The 21660-nt window shown below is 41.3% G+C and overlaps 1 protein-coding gene across 22 annotated transcripts in view; it reads right to left on the reverse strand.

The window, feature by feature from the left end:
* LOC127569895 (adhesion G-protein coupled receptor G2-like) overlaps positions 1 to 21660 on the reverse strand; it is a 136966-nt gene that overhangs the window by 16555 nt on the left and 98751 nt on the right. For all 22 annotated transcript variants that reach the window (XM_052014932.1, XM_052014926.1, XM_052014927.1 and 19 more), the window contains 9 exons: positions 20813 to 20857; positions 15975 to 16167; positions 13365 to 13521; positions 12959 to 13102; positions 10282 to 10407; positions 8050 to 8095; positions 7675 to 7778; positions 6424 to 6548; positions 1647 to 1915 (listed from right to left, as the gene is read on the reverse strand). In XM_052014932.1, coding sequence (XP_051870892.1) covers positions 1647 to 1915; positions 6424 to 6548; positions 7675 to 7778; positions 8050 to 8095; positions 10282 to 10407; positions 12959 to 13102; positions 13365 to 13521; positions 15975 to 16167; positions 20813 to 20857 — 1209 coding nt within the window. The remainder of the gene's footprint in view (positions 1 to 1646; positions 1916 to 6423; positions 6549 to 7674; positions 7779 to 8049; positions 8096 to 10281; positions 10408 to 12958; positions 13103 to 13364; positions 13522 to 15974; positions 16168 to 20812; positions 20858 to 21660) is intronic.

The raw sequence follows: 21660 nt of genomic DNA on the forward strand, positions 1-21660 counted from the left end.
GTGAACTGACGTACGAGACACAAGAGACTGCGGATGTTGGAATCTGGAGCAAGACTCAATGAGGTGGAGGAACTCAGCGGGTCAGGCAGCATCTGTGGAGGTAAATGGACAGTCAATGTTTCAGGTCGAGACGCTTCATCTGGACTGAAAGAAGGAGGGGGGATCGCCAGTATAAAAAGGTGGAGGAAAGGGGTGGAGCTGGATCCGGGTGAGAGGGGTGATGGGCAGGTGAGGGAGGGGGGAGAGTGGGAATGATGTCAGAAGCTGGGGGATGACGGGTGGAAGTAACAAAGGGCTGAAGATGGAATGTGATAGGAGAGGAAGGTGGATCACGGAGTAAAGGGAGGGAGGAAGGGAGCAGAACTGGTGGGCGATGGGCAGGTGGAGATGGGGAAAGAGATAAGATGATGGGGGTATCATTCCCATTCTCCCCCCCTCCCTCATCTGCCCGTCACCCCCCTCAGCTGGATCCACCTATCACCTGCCAGCTCATGCTCCACCCCTTCACTCCACCTATTTATACTGGCTATCTCCCCTCTATCCTTCAGACCAGATGAAGGGTCTCAACCCAAAACGTCAACTGTCCATTTCCCTCCATTTATGCTGCCTGACCTGCTGAGTTCCTCCAGCACTTTGTGTGTTGAACTGATATACGAGATTAGCCATCGCCTTACTGAATGGTGGAGCAGGTAAAGGAGACTACTCCTGTTTCTATATCTTTTGTTCCATCATCAATTATGTTGGACATCATACCGAGTTTAGGAATTAACTTCTTTTTAATACGAAATAACATTCTTTGCGAGATAAACAGAATGACTTTGAAGTGTCATGAGAAGAACTCGTAACTTGTCTTTGACTCTAAGTGTTATATATGTAAAGCACTTGCACAAATAGATACAAGACAGCAGTGGCATCAGCCAAGACTGATTAAGATCTAACTTTACAAGCCAGGTGAAGGATTCGCTGACTGCGACATGCAAGGAAAACTATTAATAGAACCTGTTCCTCAAAGAGCTTCTGGGGCAGGGAGCCCTGATTGAAGGAAGTAGCTGTGGAATAAACAACTGCAACTACCTTCATTAATAGGGTGTCTTGACTTGAGAAGAGATATGAAGGTCTTATCTATGACATGTAACATTGACCTACACAAAATACAGGCTTCAAAATGTTAGTGGCTGAAATGGGTGCATTGGATGGATGCTGTAGGGGGGCACTTGTGACAGTGTGTGTCACAGTTCCCAAAATACAAATTTCACTGGCAAACCTCAGGTGCCTTTCCAAAGTGGAAAATGTCAAATGGCATTGAGGCTGGGTCTGGGATTTGGGAGAGAGGCTGGGGCAGCAGCCAGAGGAGGTGAGTGAAGACCTGGGATAAGGTCACTGAAGGAAGTCGGTTCTCTGGGGTGGTGGTAGAGCTTGAAGAGGGAGGGACTTCAAAAAGGAAGAGGGCAAGAAGGGGCTGGGTGAAGATTCTTCAAAGGGGACTGGTACCTGAGTTGGCCAATGTGAAGGGAAATACTGCACAGACTAATCATTCTTCTCTGGAAATCTATCTCCTCGCTCCTGCGTTCACTCACAGCACAACAGGAGTCAATTTTGTGCATGGCATTCTCGTTTCAGCCATGAAAACTTTGGAACTTACTTACCCCAACCGATGATGCTGAATTTCAACATGTACCTGTGTACATACGTGTTAAATACTTTAACAAGAGCCAGGTACATGTGGAAAGCTTCAAGGCTCATCCATGTGAAGGAAACCAACAAGAAATAATGGAGGAACACGGCCACTGCAATACATAGACCCTCGATTCTGTAGCCCGAAATCCAGGAATCAATGAGGAACGTCATATTGAGGAACAATAGAGCGGCACACAGGTTTATTAAGATTTTTGAGGGATAATCCCTGCGGAGTTTTCTGAAAGAAAAAGTAAAGTTGCTTCGTAACTAATCATTCATTCATTTGTGATCACATTTCCATTATGTCATATTGCATGGATATAAACTAGGGGAAAGAGGAGGGAGAAGTAGATGAATTATGCCACATCAAAGTAAATAAATTTCAGTTGTGGGAATTTGTTTGTTTATTATAAGAACAATATAAACACTGCCCTAAATTTTATATCCACTCCAAAATACAGAGTTGGCAACTACTTGATTTTGTCGTTTGTGAAGTGATGAATTTGATGCCAGACAAACTGAAGAGTGTAATTACTTTGAATTAATGTGTGGAGGAGGGGCATACTTCAATGGTAATGAGTTTGTGGTTTGGGCTTCAGGAAAATTGTTAACAGCGGTGAAAATGAAACCAAGTCTCTCAGCTATCACTCATGTGGCTTCACAAGAGAGACTGCAGATGCTGGAAATCTGGAGCAACACATATAATGCTAGAGGCACTCGGCGGGTTAGGAGGCATCGATGGCGGGAAATGAACAGTTGATATTTCAGGTCTAGACTCTTCATCTAGACTGATGAAGAGTCTTGACCTGAAATGTTGACTGTACATTGCCCTCCTTAGATGCTGCCTGACCCACCGAGTTCTTTCAGCATTGTGTGTGTTACTCATGTGGCTTCTTACAGGTTTGCATGTTTTGATGCACGTATGGACAGGGGCTCCCCAGGTTAGAATGACTTGACATATGGAAGCCTGACTTTATGCAAATTCCCCCATACATTTTTCAAGCTAATAGTATTAATAATAAAATACTCCATGGTATTCATTAATAACTGGATACAGTATGTATTCCATTAGTTTAATTATGGGCAGTGTCAGGGTGATTATTGAATGAAATGAAAGGATTACAGCAAGTGTATGTGGAACAATACAATATGGGTTACTATAGAAAATGAACGTTTCCGACACTGAGAAATTGGCCGTTCTTAGGAACCCCTATATAACCTGGAGACTGCCTGTAGTCCACTTTGGAGGGGCAGCTCACTGATTCTAATACTTAGCGAATGAGATGGGGAGATAGCAGTGTCAAGGCCATTATTGGATCAGCTGTGATCTTATTGAATGGTGAAGCAGCCTCGAGTGGCTGACTGGCCTACTCCTGCTCCTGGTTCATAAAGTTTTATGCTCTTATAAGATTTCAATTTAATGTGAAACTCACAGATTTCTTGTGCTTCCTGAGACCCAGCAATGAAACAAGTGAATGGAAATTTATGAGCCTGAATGGGAGTCAGCATACGGAACATAGAATAGTACAGCACAGGAACAGGCCCTTTGGTCCACTAACTAAACTAGTAATTAAATGCCTAACTAAACTAATTGCTTCTGCCTACACAACGTCTGTATCCCTCCATTCTCTGCATATTCATCTGCCTATCAAAGAGCCACTACCACCCCTGGCAGTGCATTCCAGGAACCCACAACTCTCTGTGTAAAAAAAACTTGCTCTGCACATCTCCTTTGAGTTTACCCCTTCTTATCTTAAATGCATGCCTTCTGGTATTGGGCATTTTGACGCCAGGAAAAAGATACTGCCTGTCTATCTATGCCTCTCATAATCTTATAAACGTCTATGAGGGACGTGAATAGATATTGGACATCAATAAATACTGAGCACTCACAGATGCTCACTTCGGATGGGTCTTGTTGAGAGCACTTGTGTTAGGAGTTCGTTTGTATCAGAATGGGTAGCAAGTGACTGCCTTAGATCAGACCACAGTCTGAGAAATCCACTTATAAGTAAATTTTCCCTTACAAGGGCCAGATCAAACAGCTGGAGGAGGCTTTCACCCGGCAATCTTTGACTATAGTGGAACCCAGGTGCCCAGATGTGACAGGACAGTACTCCAAGCCCTGTGACCCTTCATAACCTGGTATATGTGTGGCTTGCCCAGGGTATTGTTGAAAAAGAATACAAATTGCATGAGCATAATGTCTTTAACATCGTAAAATATACCAGATTGCATTACATAAGAAAATAGATGACCAAAACTTGATCAAAGAATTGGCTCATAAGCAGCATCTTAAATGAAGAGAGGGACATGGAGGGCTAAGAGGCTTCAATGGAAAACTCCAGGGGTTAGCACCCAAGGTGGGAAGAAGAACCTAAGGGATACAAGTCTGGTTTTTGAACCAGATAGTTACTAAAACATTTTTCTACTGGTTATGTTTATACTGAATCCAAACAATGAAAAAATTATTCTTGCCATTCCAAAGCTAATTACCTTGAGCAATCCAAGCAGAAAAAGACCTTGATATATTGATGCAAGTCGTTATTTTGTCAGTGTCATAACTCCTCATAGACATTGTTGGGTTTTCTGTGTGGGAGGGGGGGGGATTTGTGTTTTATATCAGTACATCTCCCACAGTGACTCCTTTCTCCCATGCAAGTCCTAAATCTGTCAAATGTCTCATTAATCAGGATCAAGAATAGATTAGGTAATGATATCTTAAAGATGAGGAGGCCTGCCAAAATCCAATAGAAATGCTTGCCAGTGATTGGCTCTTTGAAAACATTTTGCACAATGCTGATTAAGTAGCTCCAACAACACCAGGCTGAACCTTTGAGTTAAATCGTTTCCTTCCTTTTCTCCCTCACCAGTGATTTAGTCTGAAGTATGGTAGTTCTGTTTTAGTATCCTGCACTAAGGGTCTTCATATATAGCTGTGATTGGATAGTGAATATAAACAAACTATTTGACATGGGATCAAGAGAGTCACCTCAAAGCCCATAGACCTAAGACAAGAGTGTGATAAAGCATTTGGATGGTTGAAGCTACAACAATATTATCGATGGTCTACATTATCCAGCACAAAGCAATTCATGAATCATTCCATGCTAACAATATGTGCACGTTAATCTAAGAGTATTATGTTAAAGCCTAAGAGAGGAGGAACAGAAGAGCAAATAAGTTCAAGTTGATTGAAGACAAGTGGCATGTGAGCTCTTATGGTTCGAATACAAGATAGAGATGTCTTGCTCCGTTTGTAGAGGGTCTTGGTAAGACTGTATCTGAAATATTGTGAATATTTTTTATAGGCCTGTTATTCCTGCCACAGAAAGGATATACTTGCAATTGAGGGAGTGCTGCAACGGTTAGGATCAAAGAATCCTAGAATTGTACAGCATAGAAACAGGCTACTCAGCCCAACTTGTCTATGCCAACCTGTGGGGCTCCTTTCAGCATCAATCTCATCACCCAGTACTTGGTCCATTGCCTTCTATGTCTAAGCGATTCAAGTCACCAGATTGATTCCTGAGTTGGAGAGACTGTCCAATGAAGGGAGATTAAATAGTCTCATCTATACTCACTAGAGTTAAAAGAATGAGAAGTGATCTATAAAATTCTTACAGAACTTCGCAGGATAGTTGCAGGGATGATGATTCCACTGGTTAGGGTATCTTGGGGTCACAGTTTCAAAATAAGAGGTCCGCCATTCAGAGCAGCAATGCAAAGAAATTGATAAGAAATTTCTTCACTCAGGGGGTCATGAATGTTTGAACTTCCCTCTCCAGGAGGGTATGAAGGCTCAGTTATTCAGAATATTCAAGACTGAGATATCAGAGTTAATGCAGGAAAGTGGTGAGGAGATTATCCAAGAACAAGTGGCTGAATGGGCTTCTCCTGCCCTTCTTTCTTATGTTCTTATGTAAAGATGTCCACAACCTTATCCCATTACGAAGTATTTGACTGTAAATGACTCTAGAAGTGCTGTCCCTGTAGTGGATGTGGCAAAAACAGCAGCCAATTTGTGCACTGTCATGTCCCACAAACAGAAATGGGCCAACTAATCAGATGCTACAGGTCATGCACTGAATGTTGTCCAAGTCATTGGGACTGTTCCTTTTTGAATAGAAGTGTTTGGGATGTCCAATCAGCTGTTTTTAACTGCTACAGAATCAACAGGCAGTGTTCAAGGACTAAAATAAAGGATCAAAATAAGGAGTTGTCCATTAAAGGCAAAGATGAGGTGATTTTTTTTCCCCAGAGGGTTACGAATCTTTGGAACTCTGTACCTCAATGAGCAGTGGAAGCAGAGTCTTTGAGTATTTTTAAGGCAGCGGTAAATCGATAAGCATTGAGATTAAAAATTTACCAGGGCTAGGTAGTAATACAGAGTTAAGGTTACAATCATATCAGCTATGGTTTCATTAAATGGTGGAGCAGACTTGAGGGGTCGAGTGGCCTACTCCTGCTCATTTGATCTTGTTTGATAATGGAGCTCTTCAGACAATGTTGCACTCCCTGTAAAGGCCAGCCTCCTCAAGACCTGCAGGGGGGCAAAACCTGTGCCTTTTAACAGTGAGTGGCATACTGGGTTACACTCATCTTCGGCGTAGAGTGCAGGACATGTTACCAGTTTGAATTCATGGCTAATTTTAGAACGTAACATATTGTAATACAGTGATTTGGGGAGGAAATCATCCAGTGTTGGGTGTGTTGGAAGGTTTTTGAGGAAAACAAGAGACTTACTCAAAGGCAAGATAGGTCACCAGGGTTACAGCTAACAGAATCGAGGAAAGTCCGCAGCCTATATAGGTAATGAACGTAAGGATCTGGTTGTTCTTTTCATCGATGTTAAAGTCTCTGGAGATAACCTGTGGAAACAGCAGCAAAGCTATGATATTATATTGCATGGAGCTCTCACTTCATCTTGATGGAGTTATTGCAATTAAACGCTTAGTTTCTATATTCAGCATTCCTCTATGCTTTGCTTTAATGTAGGTATCCGCCAGCTTCTTTTAATTGGGCTTGCCTGTGAAATATTTATCTGTGGATGCCTTCAATGATAATTAGGCTTAAGGCCATTGGTAAAGTCATTTGAAGGAAGATTAGGAAAAGAATTTTCACCTAGAGGCTGGTAGTGGTGTGGAATTCATTGCCTGAAGGGGTGGTAGAGGCAGAAACCTTCATCAAACGTAAATTGTACTTAGATGTGTACTTGAAGAGCAATGACCTGCAGGGCTACAGACTCATTGCTGGGAGGTAGGATTAGGTTGGATCAACCTTTAACAACTGCATGGACACAATGGCTCAAATGGCCTCCTTCTGTGTCATTAATTTTCTATGATTCTATCCATGAGTGATGCTAAGATTTCTAAACCATAAACCTTAACACTCTTCATAAAACCGCAACACTATTGCAACTCTGGGAGACCTGCCTGGGAATGATTTCTTGTCATTCTTTCCTTAGTAAAATGCCCAGCATAAAATTGATGTTCCACAACCAGGACTTTCCCAAAAATCTTCCTCTCCAGCCTTCCAGTATATGATCAGTTTCAACTTTGTGAGTTCAAAAATTCACTGGTCAAGTTTGCTTGGCTCTTGATATTAATTAGCCTCAAACTACTCATTAAATTTGACTGGGCATTGAAGCAGTGAATAAACACGGGTTATTATCAAATTATTTTTTTGTAGGAGCTTGTTATTCAGGTGCTAGCATCTAGGGGAACTATTACACTTCTAGACTTTCATTGATTTGAAAGGCTCAAAGTGCTGAGGTCATGAAAGGTCTTTCTCAAGACAGTAAAAGTAATAAGATATTTTTATTCAGCATCATAACATTTGGCATTAAGCTTGTTTAAGTCTAACATGTTCTATTTACTTCCATAATCATTACACTTGGAAACTTGTAGGCACTTCAGTCATATTTAACAGAGGTTGAATTCTGGCCAGAATGGCCCTTGTGATGTAGTTGTGGAGTCTTTCCTCTTGGTCACCTACCAGTAGGATGCCGAAGTGTGTGAGATGGTCACATTCACAAACTGTCTCATTAGAAGCTTTCAGTACTGTTCTACAACCATCTGAATTCCATCCACCAGTACCATCTGCAAGCATATAAAGGCACTGTAACATTCTGAAATTAAATTCTGTCATGCAAGGAACAAATCCTTTTGGATCTTCTCCAGATATCAAGCTGAGAGGGTAAGCTGTATTAAAGGATGCAGAAAGAGTTTGGTAAATTATGGAACTGGGTAGAATAATAACAGTGAAAGGTTAATGTTGGCAAATATATAGTACTGCACGTAGGGAAGTTGAAAGAAATGCTGTACAGATGGAATTTTGTTTGGCTATTTAAATATGGCATGAAGTACTTACTGTTTCTACTGAAGTCCCAGAACACACACTGTACATCAAAATTACTCTGCAATTATAGAACACAATGTAGATATGTGTCAATTTCTTTGGTACAGAAATAAAATGTAAAATGGGCATGACTTACATGGAATTAATTATCTATAACATAACAGGATTTTTACAACCATACCTGTTCAACTATGATCAATTTATTGAATTTTCTGATAATAAATACCTGGCAGTAAATCCCATAGAAATGATTTGGATGAAAAACTCATTTTCCCTCAATCTTTCAGATATTAGACCTAGCATCTGCCTATTAAAGTGTGTGCTGTAGCTCAGTCAAAAATTTGTGGGTTCAAGTCCTACTGAAAGTCAAAAATCAAGGCAAACCTTAGTACGATGCTGAGGGAGCATTCCACCACTGAGGCTGTTGTGTTTTCGATGAGATACTTAACTGGGCCCTATTTGTTCTCTTTGCAGAAGAGTCCAGGAATTATTCCTGAAGTCACCAGATCAATATTTATTTCTCCATCATTGTCACTAAAAAGTAGAATATCTGGTCATTATTGCTTGTGGAAGCCTGCTGTGCACAAATTGGCTGCTGTGGTTCCTTCCAAAGCATGTCTTGGCTCACTATAGAAAAGCACGTCCTCTTTTCTTCAATTATGCCCTTGGCAAAGAAGTTCTTTCCCATTTCATTTTCTTTAAGCTCTCCTGAACAGCTGCCTTGGTTTCGCTCATGCTCTTATTTGTGTTTACTTTCTCTGTCTCCTTAAGTAACTCATCAATCACTCTAAGGTCCCTTTGGAAATACTTCTTTTGAAGGCTGAAGAGCCCTTTATTAACACATCGATCCCTGTAGTTCTTCCCTCTGACACCACGTCTTATTCTTCACTGCCTTTCTTTAACGGTTGTATGATTCCAGTCATCACAGGAATTAAAATGGAATGCAATGCTCCAACTGCAGATTCAATCTCAATCAATTTGATATTTTACCCATGATTATATTTGACATGATTTTTTTCAACTTCACACTGGACATAGTGAAGGACAAGTCAGCTTACTCCAGTAAATATCATTCAACTATCCCCTGCTTATTTGCCAATATATAGCACCTGCCCCTGTATTTAGAATATAGAACATAAAACAGCACCATGTCTGTGCTGACCATGATGCCAAATTAAACTAATTGCCTCTACCTGCACATGATCTATATCCCTCCATCTCCTGCATTTTATGTGCTTGTGTACTTGCCTCTTAAACATTGCTATTGTACCTGCTTCCACCATTTCCCCTGTCAACGTGTTCCAGGCACCTACCACTCTCTGGTAAAAAGAACTTACTTTATAGATCTCTTTAAACTTTCTCTCTCTCACCTTAAACCTATGCCCTCTACTATTTGGCAGTTCCACCCTGTGAAAAAGTCTCTATCTACCCTACCTATGCCTCTCTGACTATCTACCCTATCTATACCCTATCTATACTTCCATCAGGTCACCCCCTCAGCCTCCAACACTCCAGAGAAAACAATCCAAGTTTGTCCAATCTCTTCTTATAGTTAGTATACAGGAAGTCCCCGACTTACGAACGCCCGTACTTACAAACCGACCTTCGTGGTGGGTTCGTAGGCGAGCCCGGCCCCTGATCCTACCATGGCGGTGGTACACCTTCTTTGGCCCAACCCTGGGCCAAGTGCATATGTGCGGCTGGGGCCATGCGCAGCCGCGATCCCCAGCCCAAGCACGCATGCACGGACACTGTTCCGAGTTACAGACAAAATCGGGTTACGAACAGTCTCAAAAACGGAACTCGTTTGTAACCCAGGGACTTCCTGTACTCCAATCCAGGCAACATCCCAGTGAACCTCTTCTGCACCCTCTCCAAGGCCTCCACATCCTTCCTGTGACCAGAAATGCATACCCCAAAATGAAGCCGAATCAAAGTTTTATACAGCTGCAACATGACTTGTCAACTTTTATACTCAGTGCCCTGACCGATGAAGACAAGCATGCCGTATGCTATATTTAGACATTTATTTATTGAATTTCACTTGCCAGAGATCAGTCCAAGATAAAAATGTGTCTTGAAACTGTGTAGCATTACAATGCGGACTTTAAATAAACTTTTTTAATATGATCGTTACATCATGCTCTCTATTATATATGCAGAAAATTCCCAACTACCTCTGACTAAGAACTCAGTGCACAGCACTGATGCATATTTAAGAATAATCACAGATCTTAGTAATACCTCAATGGTCTCAAGATTCTTGAATGTGATTTGGACTGGATCCATCAAGTTAGTGATGCTAAGATTTGCAACACTGGATGCGATGATGTAACTGATCAAGTCAGATGTGTTCTCCATGCCAGGATCCTGATAACATATGGAGCATAGTTGTTAAAAATAATGAACTATAAAGCCAGACACAAAGAGTCCATAAGACGCAGGAGCAGAATTAGGCCATTCGGCCCATCAAGTCTGCTCTGCCATTTGATCACGGCTGATTTATTTTTCCCTCTCAATCCCACTATCCTGCCTTCTCCCCGTAACCTTACTAACCAAGAACCTATCAACCACCACTTTAAGTATACCCAATGACTTGGCTGTCACAGCCACCTGTGACAATGAATTCCACAGATTCACCACCCTCTGGCTAAAGAAATTCCTCCTCATCTCTGTTCCAAAGGGACACCCTTCTATTCCGAGCCTGTGTCTTCTGGTCCTAGACTCTGCCCCTACTGGGAACATCCGCTCCACGTCCACTCTATCCAGGCTTTCAATATTTGGTAGGTTTCAATGAGATCCCCCTTCATCTTTCTAAACTCCCATGAATATAGGCCCAGAGCCATCAAACGTTCCTCATACATTAACCCTTTCATACCCAGGATCATTCTCGTAATTGGACCTTCTCCAATGCCAACACATCCTTCCTTCGATATGGGGCCCAAAACTGCTCACAATGTTCCAAATGTGGTCTGACCAATGCCTTATAAAGCCTCAGCATTACATCCTTGCTTTTATATTCTAATCCTCTCGAAATGAATGCTAACATTGCATTTGCCTTCCTTACTACCGACTCAAACTGCAAGTTAACCTGTAGGGAATCCTGCACGAGGACTCCCAACTCCCTTTGCACCTCTGATTTCTGAATTTTCTCCCCATTAGAAAATAGTCTATGGCTTTATTCCTTCTACCAAAGTGCATGACCATACACTTCCCTACACTGTATTCCATCTGCCACTTCTTTGCCCATTCTCCCACCCTGTCCAAGTCCTTCTGCAGACTCCCTGCTTCCTCAACACTACCTGCCCCTCCACCTATCTTTGTATCATCCACAGACTTGGCCACAAAGCCCTCAATTCCGTCATCCAGATCATTAACATACGACATGAAAATTAGTGGACCCAGCACCGACCCTTGCGAAACACCACTAGTCACAAGCAGACAACCAGAAAAGGCCCCCTTTATTCCCACTCTTTGCCTTCTGCCAGTCAGCCAATCTTCTATCCATGCTAGTACCTTTCCTGTAGTACAATAGGCTCCTATCTAGTTTAGCAGCCTCATGTGCGGCACCTTGTCAAAGGCCTTCTGAAAATCCAAGTAAACAACATCCATTGACTATCCTTTGTCTATCCTGCCTGTTACTTCCTCAATGAATTCCAACAGATTTTTAAGGCAAGATCTCCCCTTAAGGAAACCATGCTGACTTCGGCATACTTTATCATGAGCTTCCAAGTACCCTGAAAACTCATCCTTAATAATGGACTCTAACATCTTACCAACCACTGAAGTCAGGCTAACTGGCCTATAATTTCCTGTCTTTTGCCTCCCTCCCTTCTGAAAAAGTGCAGTGACAATTGCGATTTTTCAGTCCTCTGGAACCATTCCTAACTCTAGTGATTCTTGAAGAATCACTACTAATGCCTCCACAATCTCTTCAGCTACCTCTTTCAGAACCCTGGGAGGTAATCCATCTGGTCCAGGTGACTTATCTACCTTCTGACCTTTCAGCTTCAAGCACGTTCTCCTTCGTAATAGCAACTACACTCACTTCGGCCCCCTGACTCTCTTGAATTTCTGGCATGTCGCTGGTGTCTTCCACAATGAAGACTGACACGAAATACTTATTCAGTTCATCTGCCATTTCTTTGTTCTCCATTACTACCTCTCCAGCATCATTTTCCAGCGGTCTGATTTCTACTCTTGCCTCTCTTTTACTCTTTATATATCTGAGAAAACTTTTGGTATCCTCTTTTATATTATTGGCTGCATTTTGGTTGCCTTCTGTTGGTTTTTAAAAGCTTCCCAATCCTCTAGCTTCCCACTAATTTTTGCAATGTTGTATGCCCTCTCTTTTGCTTTTATGCTGTCTTTGACTTCCCTTGTCAGCCATAGTTGCCTCATTTTCCTTTTTGAATGCTTCTTCTTCTTCTTTGGGATGAACTGAACCTGTGTCTTCCAAATTACTCCCATAAACTTCTGCCATTGCTGGCCTACCGTCATCCCTTCTAGGGTCCCCTTTCAATCAATTTTGGCCAGCTCCTCTCTCATGCCTCACGTCACATTGTCCTGAACCAATAACTAGAAAACTGGCAAGGAAACTGGCAATCCGCCACTGACTTATTTTAGCAATAGATTTTGAGCAGCTTCAAAAATGGCATTAGTTACAAAGTCCCAGGAAATTGTGGCAAAGCACAAACAATGACCTATATGCCATCATTTTCAGGGAATTTTACAGTTTAAAATAAACCCAATGCCACATATATGCTATCCCAATGGAGCAGATCTCCAAGAAGTTCCAGGCCTGAAGAAGGCCATTTCCTCACCTCTATCCACAGCATTTGTATTAATGTTTAAACTTCCTATGTGATCATTGTAGCCTGTTAAAAGCAAAGATAAACAAAAAGGGCAGTTGGAATTCTACCTGGAAAAGTGTTGTTTTTTCATAGAAGGTGAATTGAACTCTTGAAGCTCTCTCCTGATCCTCTGATGTCAGGTTGTTGAGCAGAGAAGATGGAAGTCTAATAGCTGCAAAACTTTCTTGAGGGTCTCCTTCACCCAGAGAAACCTGCAGAGTGAGACCAATAATATCACAGACCATTAAGAGTCAAATAACAAGAAGCTGTTCTCTGAAAAAGTTTTGGAAGGGCTGGACACTTTGGACAGCAAGTTTCAAGTTTCTTAACTAATGATCACAGGCTTTGTTGTGGATATATCTTTTAATTAGTATAAGTTTCTAATATCCTCACTATTAAGTTCCAAGCAAAATTCAGATGATTTTTTTCCCTCAGACATTTATAAACAAGGTGGAAAGTTTGGGTCTGTGGTACCTGCAGGTTGGTGATGTCACTGATGCTGAATTCTGCCCCACTGAAGCCTATGGCGTTGATCTTGGACACCGCCAGAGCCAAAGAGGATGAGGTGATGTTTATTGATTCTTCTGTGAAATTCAGCTTCAGGCCAATCATGTCAACGCTTTGTATTAGTCTAGTGAAGAACAATCTCTGTTAGCAGCTGGCAGGAAGTTATGCATGTGAGAAAGCAGGAGAAAGAAAGAGGTGGAAGTAGTTTCTACTGGAAATCTCCCACCTGCAGTGCGATCAACTCAAAGAAATGGTTTGATGTTTTTACAGATATATTTACCTACTCTTACTCCATCTAAAGATGCTGCAAGGTGTAGAAATAGATAGCGGAATAGATAGCAAAATGGGCTGAGAATTCCAAAGATTTGCAACCCTCTGCATGATGGAATATCTTCTTTATTCTCCTTTATTTACTAATTACAACTTTGTAGTCTTGTCTGCTTTTTTACATTAAGAACAGCTTTAGGAATAGTATGAGGTTAAAGAGTCACACAGCATGGAATCAGGCCTTTTGGCCCAACTGGTCCATGCTGACCAAGATGGCTATCCAAGCTAATCCCATTTGCCTGTGTTTGGCCCATATCCTTCGAAACCTTCCCTATCCATGTACCTATCCAACTGTCTTTTAAATGTTGTTAATGTACCTGCCTCAACCACTTCCTCTGGCAGCTCTTTCTATATACTGACCACCCTCTGTGCTCTGTGCCTTCTTGTTGAGCTTGTTCTGTCATTGGCAATCAATATCCATTTCTTCACTTTGTAAACCACACACTTCAAATGTTACCTCCCCAATGTTTATACAGTTGACAAATTTTGCATCAGAAAAATCAAATGCCTCACTCAGGAAGTTGCCCACATTTTTAGGTATTTAATGTATAGAGATCCACTCACAGTACAGGTACTCTATTAGATCTTATTCATTGTTCAGTGGATACCTAGGGCAAATTTTAACACGGTAGTGCAGCAGTTAGCATAACACTATTACAGCACGAGTGACCTGGGTTCAATTCCGGCCACTGTCTGTAAGGAGTTTGTACGTCCTCCCCATGTCTGCGTGGGTTTCCTCCGGGTGCTCCGGTTTCCTCCCACATTCCAAAGATGTACAGGTTAGGAAGTTGTGGGCATGCTATGTTGGCGCTGGAAGCATGGCGACACTTGCGGGCTGCCCCCAGAACACTCCATGCAAAAGATGCATTTCTCTCTGTGTTTCGATGTACATGTGACTAATAAAGATATCTTATGAAATCATTTTTGGGGGATTTGGGTGTCATTGGCAAAGACCAGCATTTTCGTGCCCATCCCTAACTCTCGTTGAGGTGGTGGTGAGCCACCCCTTTGAATCACTGCCATCTTTCTGGTGAAGGTACTCCCACAGTGCTGTCAGGCAGGGAGTTCCAGGATGTAGACCCAGCGACAATGAAGGACTGGTGGTAATTTCCAAGTTAGCACCGTGTGCAACTTGGAGGGGAACCTGCAGGTGGTGGTGTTGTGCCCGCATGCCGCTCATGTCCTTCTTGGCGGTAAGAATGCATAACTGGGAGATGCTGTCAGAGTAGCTTGGAAGGGTAACTGCTGTGTATTTTATAGATGGAGCACACTGCAGCCAATGGGCACCTGTGGTGGAGGGAAGCAATGTTTAAGGTGGTGGATGGGTAACTGGTTTAGTGGGCTACTTTGTCCTTGATTGTGTCAAGCTTCTTGAGAGCTTCTCAAGCTGCACTCACCCACGCAAGTATCCTGATCTGATACTATCTACACCAAGTTTAACTCGAGGAATGAGAGTTTTTTGAATATTAATCAGTTACCAATCGATGGGTTTTTGATAACTATTTGAATTTACTGATGTGATTCTTCAACATGGCCTGTGGCCAGGATTGGTAGTTCTTCCTCATAGTCCCTCAAGCAAGCATTCCACAATCTCTCCCTCACGCCTTGATCTCCCACTCCCACCATCTTCATCCACCCTCACACCTCTCAATACTACTGAGCCTTGAACTTCACCACCATTGGAGATAATTTCCTTGTGTTGGAGGCTTTCCCACCTGGTAGCCAGGCAGCCTCTCAGTCTGGCTACTAGCTGGTTGTGACATGGATATAAAAACTATAATTAAGTCCCACTGTTAAATTTGACATGACCTCCACTTTCTTGGCAACGCCAGGCTATCTCCAGCACCTTCCACCTCCCTGTGAATGTTGGAGCCTTACTTGCTTGAAATAGTCTTCTCCTCACATAGTCAACTATATACCTCCTTCTTATCTCTATGACTGCTTCCAAGTCTGTCACCCTCCAAATGTTCTGCATTCCCCCAATTCTGGTCTCCTGGATATCCCTCTTTCTTTTACTTCAACACTGATGGCCGTGCCTTCAGCTCCTGAGATGCAGTACTTGATCCTTAAACCTATTTGCCTTTCCCACCTTCTGATAAGACTTTAATTAACACCATCCACAATGAATAAGCTTTTGGTCACCTGTCTATAATCTTGTGGCTCAGTGCTAAATTTTATAACATGTGATGCAAATTTTTCCCTGTTAAAGATGTTACACGTTTATAAATTGCTGTTGCCATTCTACATTACCTGGTGGAAAATGAAGCAACAACATCAGGGGAGGCATTGAGGAGGGTGCTTATTGTGCCAATGAGTCTGGTTGCAAGGCCTGCATCTATAGCTTCCATTTGCAAAAACTCATCCAACTGGGACACAATAGCAGCCACAACAGATTCATTCAAATCTGTGATGTTCAAGCTGTTTGTGGTCTCTTGTGGACTCTCTGAAGTTAAAAAGAGAATAAAATTAGGAAAGGACACCCCACACTGTTTCCATTGAAGGATAGTAAAATGTTTCTTTCCCAAACTATTCAAATGCACTTAATTTTCAATTGAACAAGGTTGAACTAGAAATTGTCTTCATGAGTTATTTAGAACATAAGAACATAAGAAAATATGAGCTGGGATAGGCCACTCAGCCCTTCAAGCCTAGCCTGCCATTCCATATGATTATGGATCTCTGCCCTAGGCCTTAATTCCTCTTCTATTCCAGTTCCCCAAAGCCCTCAATTCTATGATCTTTCAAACATTTATCTACTTCCTCCCTAAATACCTTCAATAATCCAGCTTCCACAGCCCTCCAGCGTAGAGAATCCTGGAGATTCACGACCCTCTGTGAGAAGAAGTTCCCATACACCTCAGTTTTAAATGACCACCCTCTAATCTTGTAATGTTCAAGACTCTTCCACCAGTGGAAACCTCTCAGCATTTACCCTGTCATGCTCCCTCAGGATCTCATATACTTCTATGTGATCACCCCTCGTTCTTATAACTCCAACGAATATAACTCCAATTTCCTTAGCCGCTGGCGATAGGACAACTCTCTCAGCCAAGGAATTAGCCTTATTAGATAAATAAATGATAAGGCTCTAAAGAATTGTGTAAACGAATATCGATGAATTTGCAATCTCTTCCTCCTCAGCTTATATACTCATTCATTTAGTCATAGGTGGGACGTGAGCATCTCTAGTTAGGCCAACAAAGCAGCGACTATGACCAGGACTACTAAAATTGTACACATTTCCAGTATCTGTAACATGTACTTCAACATTATAATATCGCTTGGTGCAGTTTCCCCAGAAAATCTACTCCAAGTAGAATTGAATTTTGTGTTATTAGAGCCTCAAGAACCCAATTTCTAGAAAGGGCTGCCTAGTTCTGATACAGCACTTCAATGTGTAGACTGTATAATAACCCCACATCGAGTTATCAGGAGGTTGTTACAATTCCATCCAGAATTGAATGACATAACTTACTGTCCAGGGCTTTCAGAAATCTTATAACGAGCCATGCCAACTCTGAGCTAAAGTAAGAGAAGATTCTTGAATGGTTTGCTCTTCCTGATGTTTTGCCACAAACCAGCTTACTGATGGAAACACCAGTTGAAACAGAATCGGTTCAGACTATGAAACCATGTGAAGAATTTGGATAAGATGCATGAAACATTTGAGCTGGGTTCATTGGCAGGCCCTTTGAAAGGACATGGAACTAACTGGATAATGACTTTAAGGAGCCCACTAAGGGTTAAGAGCTGAAGAAGCTTGCCCTTTACTTCATAATCGATTGCATTACCATTCTCCAGTTTACTAACTGCATAATTAAATAAATTGTTTGCTAATATTAATATTTCCACAGATCAGATTTTCCACACCTGGAGTTAAGGTAACATTGACAATGCTGCTCTTTATAAGGAAATCATAACATTTCAGATCAGACAATTAACTGCAAGGCATTATCCCACTGCATTCCAATATACTGTACCAGAGATTAAAAGGACTGTGCAATGATTATAATGTAAAATGTTAAATCTTTAATTAGTTTAATAGGGCCTCACAATCCACTCCAGCTCTTTATGTTACCAACTCATTGCCTTGTCCACCAGGCAAATTTTAATTTTGTGTTCTTACTGACTTTTCAACTGAAATCATGTCAGCAGAAGGAATTTTGGGTTTTAAAACTAATCTAAAGTGATAATTTTCCATAACCTCCCAACCACGATACCTCAAACATCCTGTCCAATTTTATTGTGCTTCTGATAATACTCAGAAAAACAGAGTTTTTGCTTAATTTCTATCAGCAGTGATAAGGTAAAGTGATATTATAATTTACAAACATTCTCGAAACCCTTACAATTAATAGCTTACATCTCAGCTGGAGTACACGTGTACAATTCTGTGGAACAATTCAACAGGAAGGATGTCAAGTCCTTGGGTTGGGTGCAGACGTCATTTATGTGAATGATTGTCCTTAGTTAATACAGAGTGACTGGAGAAACTACTTCCTGAGAGCAGCAAACAACTGAGAGAAGGTTTCACAGAAGCGTTCAAAGTTCTGAAGAATTATGATGGGAAAAGCATAGAGTATTTCTTCCAATGGCAGGTCAGTGGGAAATCTTATTTCTTGGTTTCCAGATAATACATCTGGGAAAAAGAGAGAAAATGAGAGGAAACTACTTTCATGCAGGCTTTTCAGAAAGATCTTTGCAAAGATTAAGGACAGCCAGCTTGGCTTTGTGAAGGGAAGATCTTGCCTCACAAGCCTGATAGGGTTCTTTGAGGAGGTGACCAGGAAAATTGATGAGGGTAATGTAGTAGATATGGTCTACATGGATTTTAGTAAGGCATTTGACAAGGTTCCACATGGTAGGCTTCTTCAGAAGGTCAGAGGCCAAGGGATCCAGGAAGGCTTGGCCATGTGGATTCAGAATTAGCTTGCCTGTAGAAAGCAGAGGGTTGTGGTGGAGGGAGTGCATTCGGATTGGAGGGCAGTGACTAGTGGTGTCCCACAGGGATCGGTTCTGGGACCTCTACTTTTTGTGATATTTATTAATGACTTAGATGAGGGGGTGGAAGGCGGGGTTAGCAAGTTTGCAGATGACACAAAGATTGGTGGTGTTGTGGATAGTGTGGAGGGCTGTCGAAGCTGACAAAGGGATATTGATAGGATGCAAAGCTGGGCTGAGAAGTGGCAGATGGAGTTCAATCCAGAGAAGTGTGAGATAGTACACTTTGGAAGGACAAACTCCAAGGCGGAGTACAAGGTTAATGGCAGGATTCTGGGCAGTGTGGAGGAGCAGAGGGATCTGGGGTTCATATCCACAGATCACTGAAAGTTGCCTCACAGGTGGATAAGGTAGTTAAGAAAGCTTATGGGATGTTAGCTTTCATAAGTCGTGGGATCGAGTCTAAGAGCCTCATAGTAATGATGCGGCTTTACAAAACTCTGGTTAGACCACACTTAGAGTAATGTGTTCATTTCTGGTCGCCTCATTATAGGAAGGATGTGGAGGTGTTGGAAAGGGTGCAGAGGAGATTTACCAGGATGCTGCCTGGGTTAGAAAGTATGGATTATGAGGAGAGACTAAAGGAGCTAGGGCTTTACTCATTGGAGAGAAGGAGGATAAGGGGAGACATGATAGAGGTATACAAAATATTAAGAGGAATAGATAGAGTGGACAGCCAGCACCTCTTTCCCAGGGCACCAATGCTCAATACAAGAGGGCATGGCTTTAAGGTAATGGTTGGGAAGTTCAAGAGGGAGGTTTTTCACCCAGAGAGTGGTTGGTCCATGGAATGCGCTGCCTGGGGTGGTGGTGGAGGCTGATACATTGGTCAAATTCAAGAGATTGTTAGATAAGCATATGGAGGAGTTTAAAATAGAGAGATATGTGGGAAGAAGGGGTTAGATAGTTTTAGGTGTGGTTTGAAGGTCAAAACAACATGGTGGGCCGAAGGTCCTGTATTGTTCTATGGTTCTATGGTTCTATGGTTCGAAAACACTCACTATTTTCAAATTTACAGTTTCAATCTTAGCTGGTCCACTTGTGTAAAATAACGGAAGCCACTCATTAGGAAGGAAATTAAATTCTTAATTTAGGCAGAGGAAAAAAAATACCTGAATGGTGTGACGGTTCATTGTGTTCAGTTATGTTGGATATCTGGAGAAACTAATAATCTTGGAGCATTGGGAAGGAAGATAAATTTTCATGGAGCTGTTCAAATATCTGAACAGTTTTGGTTGTATAAGCATGTGAAATTGATTCCTGTGGCAGTTCAGTCAGCAATCAGGTTTCATGGATTCATTGTAACTTATTAAGGAAGAAGATGAGAATGAAGGAAACATATGTTTATGTAGACATTTTTAAGATCTGGACTGAACCAGTGGAAGCTGTTTCAGGATTATCTTTCATAATAGAATTGGATATATTTCATAACAATGCTGTTTGATGGGAGGAGGATACTGGAACTATTGAGGGAATTATTTCAAGGAGATCTCACAGGTACGATGGAACAAGTAGCCCTTGTTGTGCCTTTTATCATACAGGTGGGCAATAAATGCTGGCCCCAAAGCAATGCCCACAACCTGTACATGAATAACAATAAATCACATGAACAGTCCTCATATTTCTAAATGACAATTTCTACATCAGGTTTCTAATCATACACTCCAGGTAACTTATACAAGGAAAAAGAAACTTATACAAGAAACCGAGGCAAAAAATACCTTTTTGCAATTATTTATAAGTTTTTGTAAAAGCTACTTGAAAAGGTTATATAAGCTGTTTGAATATTAATCAGCAAGAGGGAATTGGGTATACCTCTGAAAAACGGATATATACAAACTGTCTGCAATGAGAAAACGGAATTGATATCAATCAGGTAACTATTTTAAAGGCACCGTGGACTGAACGTGTTTATTCTTTGACCTTCGTTTTATGATTATTAGGAATGGTCAATAAATGCTGGGCTCGGAAACTGTACACAAACAAAAGAATAAATAACTCCAGCAGCCCCCATGTTTCTTAATGATATACCATCTAAATAATGTCTCTCATATTATTAATAATTTCAAGGAACAAAATTACAGTACCTGTGGTATTCATTTGAATGGATGTCATACCAGTAGGACTGTTCACTAAAATGAAAATATAAGGTTTCATATGAGACAAACAGCTTTGCTTTCTCTGTGTTATTCCTTTCTCTACAGAGTATAGAACTGGTGTACTCTTTGAAGAATATGTAGCAGAAGTTTATTATTTAAGAGTTTAACAGATATTGGCAATTCCCCCCACCGCCAACTATTTACACAACTAATTTACAGCTTTGTCTAAATCAAATAGAAATTATATTTTTCACTAAGGAGACTTGTAATTTTTGTTAATAAATCTCATCATTGCTCAGAATTAACTTCAAACAGAAACTTATGAGGATTACAATGCTAATTGAGGTTGTTCAGTTGCCACCCCAATCCATCCCGGCCTCCATCACCACACCTTCCACCCACCACCCAGACACCCTGCCCTTTTACATTTTACCTCTGATAATGTTTAGTAAAATGGCTTTATTTCAAATTTAATCAGCTGAGATAGAGTGTAATTTAGAGAAGGACTGTCAAATATATATTCCTACATATTTTACAATTTACTGGCTATATCTCAGCCTGTGTATTTACATACACTTAGAGAAAAATACATAGAGGCCTTGGTTTGAGAATTGGAGAACTTTACCTGAAAGATACAAAATGCAATTGCCTTCAAATACAAGGGTTGACTGGAGAATCTAATCTCCTGAGAAGGATTAGGAGGAATATTTGCACACTTTTTGCAAAGCACGGAGGCCTTGAATTGGGAACAGGAGTGATTTAGCCAAGTGATATAAAATTTGATTGTCTTCAAATATCTGGGTTGATTGGAGAATTTAATCTCCTGTGAACATGAA

This window comes from Pristis pectinata, chromosome 4, assembly GCF_009764475.1.
Source record: "Pristis pectinata isolate sPriPec2 chromosome 4, sPriPec2.1.pri, whole genome shotgun sequence".
NCBI classification, from domain to species: Eukaryota; Metazoa; Chordata; class Chondrichthyes; order Rhinopristiformes; family Pristidae; genus Pristis; species Pristis pectinata.